The 12264-nt window shown below is 36.9% G+C and overlaps 1 protein-coding gene across 6 annotated transcripts in view; it reads left to right on the forward strand.

Moving 5' to 3' along the window:
• MME (membrane metalloendopeptidase) overlaps window positions 1–12264 on the forward strand; it is a 100166-nt gene that overhangs the window by 50488 nt on the left and 37414 nt on the right. For all 6 annotated transcript variants that reach the window (XM_086674560.1, XM_086674564.1, XM_086674565.1 and 3 more), the window contains exons 9-15: window positions 1337–1471; window positions 3670–3771; window positions 5315–5451; window positions 5561–5654; window positions 6801–6929; window positions 7900–7998; window positions 10958–11038. In XM_086674560.1, coding sequence (XP_086530686.1) covers window positions 1337–1471; window positions 3670–3771; window positions 5315–5451; window positions 5561–5654; window positions 6801–6929; window positions 7900–7998; window positions 10958–11038 — 777 coding nt within the window. The remainder of the gene's footprint in view (window positions 1–1336; window positions 1472–3669; window positions 3772–5314; window positions 5452–5560; window positions 5655–6800; window positions 6930–7899; window positions 7999–10957; window positions 11039–12264) is intronic.

The raw sequence follows: 12264 nt of genomic DNA on the forward strand, positions 1-12264 counted from the left end.
ATTCAGATGCGCCTTTTGTACTCACAGTGAATATAAGTGTGCTCCTTTGACTGATAATCAATAAGTAGGGATATTAAACCCTCTTGAAACTACAAAGTGTTAAGCGCTGTATAACCTCCCTTCGTATTTACCCTGTGAATGAGTATTAGAAGCACAGAAGTGCCCATTAACCACAAACTTGTGTGGCATGACTTCCCTAATCATGGTTGTCTGTTTGTCATTAAGCTGGTGCTAGGAACTTGAATTTTGAGTAAATTTTACGGGGTGGGATCATAATTTATTTTAATTGCTGATGGATAATAATGGCTGAATAGCAATGGGTTGAAATCTACATAAGTGGTATTCCATTTCCTGGTGTTGATGCCACTCTGAATTTGAGTAAGGCATTATATATTCTGTAAAAGGTTGATAATATAACTAGTTTATGGCTTACCTTCTCAAAGTTAAAATGCATGTGAAGATAAAATGGAAAGAATTTAAGTCCTTAGAAAAGCTCAAATATCCAGATATAGAAATTTTATATTGTGAGCCAAATTATGAGCACACAGTCTCATTTGCTGCTTAGACAACAACAGCAGCAAAAACAACAAAAATAAACAAAAAACAAATGCTTGGCCAAAGAAAAGATCTAAAGATGTCCTGATAATGTTATATGAGTTTGTGGCCATCTCTTCAAGAACATTTGAAAAGGACATACATAAGCATAGAAAATCTGAGAATGGAATTCAGTAAAATAATTTATTATTATTCAAGAAAAAATGCTAGGTTATTGCTTATCAAGTGTTTTTGCAACTGCATTCTTAGTAAGGCAATTTAAAATAACTTGATAATGAATAGAAAATTATAGAATTCCCAAATCAAATAGTGATAAATTACTTAGTACCTTCAAATGATACTTTTTTTGTTCTGCTCTAATTCAAACACATGATGACTTTCTAAGAATTTGTGCAGGTCATTTCTTATTCTTTTTCTTTTTTTTTTTTAATTTTTTTTAATGTTTATTTATTTTTGAGAGACAGAGCGCAAGTGGGGAAGGGGCAGAGAGAGAGGGAAACACAGAATCTGAAGCAGGCTCCAGGCTCCAAGCTGTCAGCACAGAGCCTGATGTGGGGCTTAAACTCATGAACCTTGAGATCATGACTGAGCCGAAGTCAGACACTTCACGGACAGAGCCACTCAGGCGCCCCTGGGCAGGTCATTTCTTTTAGGATTTAGAAAATGATATTTGTTTTACTGCGCTTTATGTGTTACCAAAAATTAATAAATTTTAAGTTAAATCGTCATGCTAAATATTTAGAATGTTCTCCGACAGTTCATTATTATTTATTTCTTGCAGGCTTGTATAGCATACGTGGATTTTATGATTTCTGTGGCCAGATTGATTCGTAAGGAGAAAGGACTGCCCATCGATGAAAACCAACTTTCTTTGGAAATGAAGAGAGTTATGGAATTGGAAAAAGAAATTGCCAATGTAAAACACATTTTTTTTAATACACTAAATTTTCACCACTCTTTTTTTCTTTTCTCCTCTCTATCATATTTTAAAGGTAAAATGTGCAACTTTGTAACCAACTGGTAAGAATGCATAGCTCAGTAATGAATCATTGACTTTATGAGGACCTTTGAAACTGTAGAGTTTTGTAGTAAACTGGGTTCCTGATAGCCAGGAGGCATACTAAGTTTGGCAAATATTAAACTAGATACACTTAATTACTTATTATAAGTGGATTATACCAAAAGCCTATTTGCAGTCATTTGTTGAAATGTCCTTGAGATTCAGGGCACATGCCATTGCTATGTATAGTTTTCCTTTGCTTTATTTTAAAGTTTAAGGTGATCACAGAGATTGACTGTCCTTTTGCTTAGAAATACTAGTCCCTGAATATGACCACATGACAGTGTGATGTTACTGAGTTCAGACCACCAGGCTGGCTCAAAGGGTCTGACAGGCAAGGTTTAGCAGCAAAGCCCACAGGGTGTTTTCCTGAGTTTTCTCTAGTTTCAGATGAACCCTTGGAGTCTGAATTGGCACTTTCTTTTTTTTAATTTTTTTTTTTAATGTTTATTTATTTTTGAGACAGAGACAGAGCATGAACGGGGGAGGGTCAGAGAGAGGGGGAGACACAGAATCTGAAGCAGGCTCCAGGCTCTGAGCTGTCAGCACAGAGCCCGACGCGGGGCTCGAACTCATGGACCGTGAGATGGTGACCTGAGCTGAAGTCAGACGCTTAACGGACTGAGCCACCCAGGCATGAATTGGCACTTTCTTGTCTGACTTTGCTCTGACAAGAGTCTGCGGTCTCAAGGAGTTAATTCTGTCTAAGCAGTATCAAGGTTATTGATTAAACGCATGGTCAGGTTCAGTCTAGAATCTACAGACCTCTCTCTGACATTGCAAACAACAACCCGTGTTCCTAAATCCCCATGTGCTTGCCACTGCCCTCAGCATCTTGAAGACTAAAGATCTTTGAGGGCAATTTTAGCTTTCCTGGAGCTACATGCGACCAAAAATCTCCAATCAGAGCCAGACTTTGCTTGGAGCTGCAGCTGGATGAATGGCGTTTGGATGGGTTACATGTGATTCTGTGCTGGACACAGAGTGGTGAGAGGAGAATAGTTTATTGCCCTGGGTTTTTACCACTTGGCCGTTCCCAGACCATGTCATCCTTTGATCAGCCTTAGCTCTGTGATAGTTGTATCTTACCTCAGAATTATTCGTGTCTTTGTTTTTCCTTCTCTCTTAAATTCAGGTTGAGGTGAGGTCTTAGTCTTGTTTGAATCACCTGTGTATCTCTAACAGAATCCGGCTAATTATTGCATTCAGGAGATGTTCAATAAATAATTTTTTAAGTAATGAATAAATAAGTACCTAAAGGGGAAATTGGAGCCATTGTCACCGAGAAATAATTCCCATATTAAACTTCTACCTTTTGTCTCTCCTCACTTAAAATTGACTTTGCTAATTTCAGCCACTAGTTGAGGAGTTGCTACTACGATTTTCTTTTTTGGTTGAGTGAAAAATAAACAAACAAGTAAATAAAACTGGATGCTGTTGAGTATAGTGTGTTAAACTAATTAGGTGGGATAGGAGTCACAAAAATAGAAGGTGCTGGCACTCTCCTCGTATGACTGTGGTGTGCACTAGGAATTTTCTCTCTTACTGGCTTTAAATTCTTGCAGAAGTCATTATGGTTTTTGGTTTGTTTTTGTTTTTGTTTTTCCTGTCTGGATTTTACCTGGGACGCTGGATAGTGGCAATGAGGAGGTGGGAGAGAGTATTTGAGACCTGCATTGGAGAAGACTGTATTTGAGAAAGTTATCATATAAACCAACCACAGCAACAACTGAGCTGGCCATGACCCTTAAAAAGAAAGAGGCCTGTGGACACTGTCTGTGTGGTTCAGCAGTTGTCAAAGTACAAAAAGATTTTTGTAGAATTTTGTATTCGACATGGCAGCCAAATAGTGATGATTATTACTAAATATACTTAAAATCTCCTAAATTTCACTTCTCTTTTTGATATCAATTTATTTTAACCATTAAACAAGTATACAAAATAGAGCTTGAGTTATGTTGTACCTATTCCATACTTCTTTTTCCTTCATATAGAGTTATATTTTTCTAAATCATTCTTAGTTCTAAAACAATGATCAAAAATTAAATCCATAGGCTACAACTAAATCTGAAGATCGAAATGATCCAATGCTTCTTTATAACAAAATGACATTAGCCCAGCTCCAAAATAACTTTTCACTAGAGATCAATGGGAAGGTAAGTACCAAGTTTTATGTGCTCTGTTATTGTGTCATTTCTAAAATTATAACATTGAAATATAGTTGGTTAAAATTCAGTGATTATTTACTTTTTGAAATAAATTGAATGTCAAAATGAATTTAGAGGACACCAACCATTTGACCTGATGACAAGACTGGGAAAAAAAAAATCATGTGAAATCATTGTATTATATTTAGTTAGAGTGAATTTCAAATTAAAACTCCTTTCAAGGCAGCTATGCAATGATATTAGACTATTGTAACAAAAAGTTTGGAAAACATTAAACTGGAAAATCCTTCTGAAATACAACTGTATAGCCATTGGACTTGGCCAGTCAAATAATAAAGCCACTAGATTTCTTTTTAACTCTTAAAAAGGATAATTTATTTATGGAACTTGCCATATTCTCATCAAGGCCATCTATCGAGATGTTCCGAGCAATAGTGGAGAAATAGAACACAAGAAATAAGAAGAAAAATCTGTCTCATAGATTCCATTTATAAACAGTTGTAATTCATTAGCCAGTACATAATAATCTCTTTTGGGGACTATGCGTGTATCCTTGTGTATAAGTTCATACACATGATTGTGAAAAGTAGCAAGATCCATGGGAAAATCTACAAACCATCACATTCACTGATAGAATTCTCTTTGGCACTAATTACAGGAAAAAAAGGGAGGGGGGATATTTTGTAAAGGCATGACCTATTGTTAGGAATTTCTCACATGAAGCTGCTTAAAATAATAAGTGTTAAGGGTTTTAATAAATATGTTTGGAAACAATGGTCCAAACTACCAAAGGAAATTAAGACAAGTATATAGTACTACATACTTAGTGATCTTTATTTTTATGTACTTCTACATCTGTGTTTTTTTCTTACATCTACTGGTGGTTGAATAACCATTTAGAGAATAACAGATAAGATTTCATCTCTTAGCAGCTCCAAAGTGTAAAAATTGCATATGCCTATAGACCCAATATTGATAGTTTCAAATGTGTTGTTTGGCTTCATTGGACCATTTGTGTTGTATCTGTGACATTACTGTACCTCTCCTACAATAGTATACTTTCATTTATAGCAGGATCTCCACTGAGATGTATCACTGTGTTTGAATGGATTGTTTAATATCCACCTTTAAAAGATAATCACTTTATACCCATTTAAATTTTTGCATAAATGTAGGAAGCTTTATTTTATAAAGCTTTTTCATTTTTTTTTTAATGTGAGTTAGACCAAGAAGATGACATCGAGCTTAATTTCTAGCTGTATATTCTCTATGCTTAAGGGCTTTGCTTTTGCTCTTAAATGGTTGGTTGAATGCTGCTCTCTAAATAATCATGCTACAGAACTAATTTCTATTCAGGAACTGATTGAAACAATGGAGGAAAAATCGCACGCAAATAAACTGGCCATTGTGGTAATTCTATAGTGATGCAAATGACACTCTAACCATGTCTGACTCCATAACCATAATTGAGTCTTAGAACCAAGAAGAGAAATCCAAAATGACTGAATGTTTTATGCCTGCTTTTTTCCAGCCATTCAGCTGGTCAAATTTTACAAATGAAATCATGTCAACTGTGAATATTAATATTCCAAATGAAGAAGAGGTGGTTGTTTATGCTCCAGAATATTTAACCAAACTTAAGCTCACTCTTACCAAATATTCTGCCAGGTAGGTATGTCAGAGTGCCTATGTCCTCAAAATTTACATTTAATATCACTCTTTAGAAGCTTTGCAGCCTCATCTTTTCTGTTGCTGGGTGGTGGGTTTTTTTATACAGAGATCTTCAAAATTTAATGTCCTGGCGATTCATAATGGATCTTGTAAGCAGCCTCAGCCGAACCTACAAGGAGTCCAGAAATGCTTTCCGCAAGGTGAAGAAAAAATCTCTCTTTTCTTAAGACTTAACGCATAAAGAGATACATGGTTATGAAGGCTTGCCATGTGCTAGAATGTGGTGAACTTTGCCAAGAGTCAAAATGCCAAATGTTGGTTATTTTGCCCGTATTTTGGCTCTGTTGCCTAGGAAAGCCAGCTTTCAAGGGCTTTGCCATCCCATGATTGTCTACTCTGGCAGCATGATTGAATTGCCCTGGAAGGAGATGCATTTGGTTATTTGAGCAGTTGGTGAGAGAATACTGGCTTGGTTTTTTGTTGTGTTAAACGTAACTGCAAGGGGGTCTATCTGAATAAATTTCATTTTCAGGTGCCCGTAGCACACTAGACATAAAGACTGGTGGACTACTTTGATGTGGACAATCCACTGAGAGTACAGCTACCTGGAGACAACCTTAAGGCTTTTTACTAGGCTGTACCTGCATTATTTAAACAATCATCCTATTAGTGCTGTGGTGAGGGGAGAGGGCAGGAGGGATTGAAGAGGAAAAACTCTGGCAAACGTATTGATTGGTGTTATGGAAAGGAAACAACTGTTTATTTGACATTTCTAGCATTTACCCTTTGAAAGAAAATGTAGACAAAGTTTTGAAATTAAAGCCTGCAAAAATGGTCTTTTGCTCGATTTCCCTCACCTCAGTTAATTCCCTCGTTAGTACTTAAAATTATTCACATACAGTTCTTCTAAGTACTGGAAATTCAGCTAAATTATTAAAAAACTGAAATGTGTTTTCTTATATACCAGATACCTCCCTTGTTACATAAATTGAACATCACTTCGTGTTTACGTTTATGCAGTTGTAACTGTTATATATATATTTTTGGTTTTGGTGGAAGGGGGGCCATTTTGTTGTTGTTTTCTAAAACTGTCTACAAGGGTATTCACCTGTAACGGCCCAAAGTTCCACTGGGATGTGCTGCCGAAAATATACCTTGTTTTCAGATTATTTGTAAGTAAATGCTCCAGTTGGATTACGTTTTTGTCTTGGGCAAGGACAACATGCCTTGTGAGGAGAAGCAGAATTTAGAGGACATAAAGAACAGAGTCCCTGTGAAATATGTGTTCTACCTTGCTCTGGCCATCTTCTCGTGGTCAGATGTCATTTCCTTTCTCTCGCCCTTAGGCCCTTTATGGCACAACATCAGAGACAGCAACGTGGAGACGTTGTGCGAACTATGTCAATGGGAATATGGAAAATGCTGTGGGAAGGCTGTACGTGGAAGCTGCATTCGCTGGAGAGAGTAAACATGTGGTAATGTTTTCAGCACAATACTCTTATCAGTTAATTGTTTCCATCAGTGGGCAATTACAATAGTTCATAATTGGGCTAAAGTTTATTAATTGGCGGAGAATCTCTGTATCACAATTTGTGGTTATTTCTCAACCACTCTCCTCCTCCCTCTCCCAAAAGATCTGCTTCTGTTTCTGATCTTAAAGTTGTCTAGTCCAAAACCAATCGTCCCCCGTCCCGAAACAATGTATTCAGAGTACCCACTCACTCACATGTTCTGTTGATACAGGTAATTGTAAATTCTCCTATTGGCAAGACTGACCAAGAATTAGTTTTCTGAAAAACTTTGAAAGTAAGGTTTTAGGGTTTATTTGAAATATCTAAAAAAGTACTCCATTTTTCATTGTTATTGAAATGAAGACCATGGAACTTAAAGACTAAGTGAAAGAAACTATTAAAATGCTACTTTATGCTTAATTGAACTACTAACAGTGATGACAGCTACTATTTTATGTGTTTTTTTTTATGATAATGGAAACCATTATGTTCTTTTTTTTTTATGTTTATTTTTGAGAGAAAGAGAGACAGAGCACAGGTGGGGGAGGACAGAAAGAGAGGGAGACACAGAATCCGAGATGTCAGCACAGAACTCTACACAGGGCTCGAACTCACTAATGGTGAGATCATGACCTGAGCCAAAGTCAGATTGAGCCACCCAGGCGTCCTGAAGCCATTACATTCTAAAGATAATTTTTTCATTAATGCATATATAAGACCTATTTCACCATTAGTGTCAATAGTAGCAAGATTCCTTTGAAAACATAATTATCCACATGTATCCATTTGTTTAGGTCATGGTTTGTCTATAAATTTACATGCATTAACATATTATTGAGTCCTATAAAGGCAGCTCAAAGCCCTGTTTGTTAAAATTTGTGTTACAGAAAATTAATTCATGGCCTAAATTTGTCTTCTGTTCCTTTCATTTTAGGTTGAGGATTTGATTACACAGATCCGAGAGGTTTTTATCCAGACTTTAGATGACCTCACTTGGATGGATGCTGAGACGAAAAAGAAAGCTGAGGAAAAGGTAAAAAAGAAACACAAAGCTCACTATTAGCTAACAATTGCTTTACAAGCAAAGATCAACTTTTAAGGAAGTTCAGAAGAAAGAAGTTCAAGGATTGCATAAAATTAAGCAAGCTCCTTCAAGATGTCATGTTTCCAGGAACAGTTTTCGTGGATAAAGATTTGTTTCTATGATTTTTCACCTTTTATTATCTCTTTGCATCCAGCTCCTACTGTCCATGTTCAGTTCAAACCTTTGAAAGATCTCCAATTTTCTTTTTTTTTTTTTAAGGAGTCTTCAGAAAACAAGGAAAAATCTTAGATGAACAAGAACCGAAAGATACTATCAATGGTTCATCTCCTCTTTTCATAAAGCTTATGCAAAAGGACTCTACTAAAGCCTAAAAAATATCCCTTAATGTTTAATGCAGATTTCCAGCTCAAGTTTTAGAAAACATGCCTGATTTAGACTTTTATATGACCTAGGGAGAAAAGTGCTAAATTTCTGTAAGTGTAAGGTGATGCATTATTTGAGTATTACATGGTGATCTACAGTTAAAGGGATGTTGAAGGAGCCTTGTTATAGCTATTCTTATCTACCCCATTGTGCACCTGTTACTGGGACTTCTCATATCTTGCATAAGAACAAAGGTGTCAGGGCTTCTGGGTGGCTTAGTCGGTTAAGTGTCCGACTTTGGCTCAGGTCACGATCTCATGGTTCATGGGTTTAAGCCTGGCGTCAGGCTCTGCACTGACAGCTCAGAGCCTGGAACCTGCTTCAGATTCTGTGTCTCCCTCTGTCCTCCCCAACTCATGCTCTGTCTCTCTCCAAAAAATGAATAAATGTTAAAAAAATTTTTTTTTAAAGAATAAAGGTGTCAGATGCCTAAGGAAATCTTAGGTTTAAACTTACTACGGTCATTTGTCTTGATAACTATATAAAACTAGAAGGAATATGTCCAGTGGAAATTCTATGTACTTTGGCAGCAAAATTCACATGCAACCTGATAATTCCTCTATAGTTGGGATGGCAAGAAGAACAGACCATTCTTCAAACTGATACAGAAAGAGTCTATGAACCTACTATAATAAAAAACCAAGATACAGTCTAGTTCTTTCCAGGATTAAATCATGTGGAAGGACTATCTTTTTCAGTATTCTCAAAGCTGGAGATAGGTTAGGTCTAGAATTTAGGCACCAAAGTATATCTGTCTTTTCATCACTGACTCAGAAATTCCTCAGAAATTCAGGCCGGGTCTACTCCTTTCATGTTCTAGCTATCTTGACCTGGGTCTATTTGATGTAGCACAACTGGATTATGCTAGATCATCTTTTCCCAAGGCAGTATCATAAGCCACTGAACCCACAAGTAGTTCCCTGAAGAAGACTCTCACGGTCAAAGAATTTAGGGAACATTTCCTGTAGGAAGACTTTCCTGATCCCACCCTAGACTAGGTTACATGCTTCTGGGAGATGATTTTAAGGCACCATACCTAACACTCATTACATTGTCTGTCGTTGAACTTTATGGTAAGCTCTCTGGGGGGAGAAATTTTTTCCTAGCATTGTATTCTCAGCCCCTTACAAAGTACCCGACTCATCATAGATGCTTGAATATGTATTGAGTGAGTAAATAGACAAATTAATTCCTTATGCTTACAATTGGACACTTACAATTACCTAATTTTAAGCTGCAGTAAAGAAGCCTGCTGAATGTTTTTGTCACAGTATTTACCCAAAGTATTTGACAATAAATCCTTTTTATGTAGACCTAATTCTGTAGTTTGTGTCCCTTAGGACACTCTTTGGGGAAGTGTCTTCTAGAAAATAAAAAACCTCTGAGAAGGGGCTGATGGTAATGGGCAGTGGTGTGGAAACCTACAAGAAAATGGGCTTGGCCTAAAACAGACTTACGCATATCCTGTCTGATCCACTGCGGAAATCCTGTGCTTATGAAACAGATTTGTAGCATAATTAAATTACTTTTTTAGGTTTTTATCTATTTATTTTGAAAGAGAGAGAAAGTGAGCAGGGGAGGGGCAGAAAGAGGGAGAGAGAGGATCCCAAGCAGGCTCCACACCATCAGCACAGAACCCGAAGCGGGGCTCAAACTCACAAACTGTGAGATCATGACCCGAGCCGAAACCAAGAGTCGGACGTTCAACTGACTGAGCCACCCAGGCGCCCTGCATAATTAAAATATTTAAGAGCAATGTAATATGATAGAATCAAAAGTCAAATATCTTTGAAAAAATGAGAGAAATAAAAAATGGAAAGATATTGCAATAGTAAACTAGTAATAAAATAATAAAAAAAAAGTAAACAATTTTAAAATAATAAAAATAAAAATTAGCAAGGGTAGTAAGCAAGTGGTAAACATGAGCTAGTACAACAAGGCAAGTCCTGTCTTCTACTCATTTAAATAATGCCATTCATTTAACTGTGGAAGATAGGTACACTGGCCTTGGAGACCAAAAGAGAACATATAAACTCCAGGACTCCATACTCAGAAAGAACATTAGCACTAAACTTGTAAGCCCATATCTGTTTTCTCAGCCAAATCAGTGAAATGGAAAGACAATTATAAGCTGGTAGAATGGAAGCTCTATTACTTACCCCTCCTAAGAAATGGAAGAAAAAAGCCTTTCAGAGAAAAATTTCATAGAAGTACAATACATGAGGAACAATGACTTGTCAGTTTTCATTTTGGTTTTCTTGGGAAAGCTGGAGCCTATAAGAATAGGGTATTAGAAGCTAAATTTCAGAACCGGTTTTTGTTTATTTTCAACCCCAGGGAGAAGCCATTGCAAAGATCTCTATTTAAGTGTTGTCAGATACTATCTTTGTAAACAGTATGGAGCAGGTTATTCAATTGGCAGTCATGGGCAAATTATAATGTTTGCATTTAAAAAATATATATATAATGTTTGCATTTGAAAGCTATAGAATTATCCTTATATTCAATATTTTAATTTTCATAGGCCTTAGCAATTAAAGAAAGAATTGGCTATCCTGATGACATTATTTCAAATGACAACAAACTGAATAATGAATACCTCGAGGTAAGTCTCTATACAGACTGTGCTAATGATACCTGGGGCTGGTGATGATGTCATTTGCAGCTGTGGGGTGCCCGAAATGATGTGAAGTAGCCTAAGGCCAAAGGTCTTGTTATATAAAAGCCTTTTCCACTGAAGCCAGAACTTGTGTTTTAGTTTAAGCCTTTTGTTTCATTGGCCTGGTTCATATTTGGTTTTTGTGATCTTGGTCTCCATATATTCCATTGAACAGTACTGGAAAAATCTGGTGTCCTTTAAAGAGCATCAAGGGGTAGACATCAAAGTGATGAGCAACAGGCCGCACTCAGGCTCCTTATCTCCTCTGGTCCAGGCCTGGAAAGTCACGTCTTCAGTTCCCCTTCGCTTTCCTATTATTCCTCCACTGGATAAAAACCAGGTTATGCCTCTGTATTCAAAAAAAAATAAAACAAAACAAAAACCTACCATTTGAAAACCAGAATCAGTTTTATTCCCCTCTGGTAATGTAACAATGAAAAGAGAACGGAATTGATTCAAGTCACTACACTATTGATTTAAGACCCAGCTGAGGATCCTGTTGCTAATCTTGGTCCCTGCAACTCCTTGAGACCCTGGTGACAACAAGGTGATCCTTGCCCAGAAGTGGGGATGTCAGTGATTCCTAATCCATTGATTACCGGTCTAACATGGGAGTTTGCAAGCCACAGTGTCCTCTTCTCTCTTTACATTTATAGAAAAGCTTGACTATTTCTTGTAAATGAGCTGGCTGCAGCATCTGAGTCCTGGGGTCCTTTGTGGCAGGAGTCTGATGGCTAAGAACATAGACCCACAGGGAACTTCTTGGGTTCAAATCCCAGCTCCACCATTCACTAACTTGGGCAAGTGACTTAATTGCCTTGGTTTCCTCAGCTTTAAAATGGCAATAACAACCCATCTTCATAAGATTATTATAAGGATTAAAAACATGTAATATATAAAGTGCTGAGAACAGTGCCTGGTACATTGTAGGTGCTAAAATGGAATGTGCTCTTATCTGTCATGTAAGGGTTACTATCAATATAGGAAAGCTTGTCTGACACTCGGTTCATTTGATTAGTTACAGAAGAATAGACTAAAGTAGCGATTTAGTTAGAGCGACAGTGACCTATTATATAGAACTAGGCTAAATGGAATTAAATCCTTCTTTGGTAAGTTTTAATGCTCTCCGTTAACTTTATTAACTGATACGATTTAAGAAAATGTTCCCTATG

This window comes from Puma concolor, chromosome C2, assembly GCF_028749965.1.
Source record: "Puma concolor isolate L17-30 chromosome C2, mPumCon1.1.hap2, whole genome shotgun sequence".
In the NCBI taxonomy this organism is placed as follows: Eukaryota; Metazoa; Chordata; class Mammalia; order Carnivora; family Felidae; genus Puma; species Puma concolor.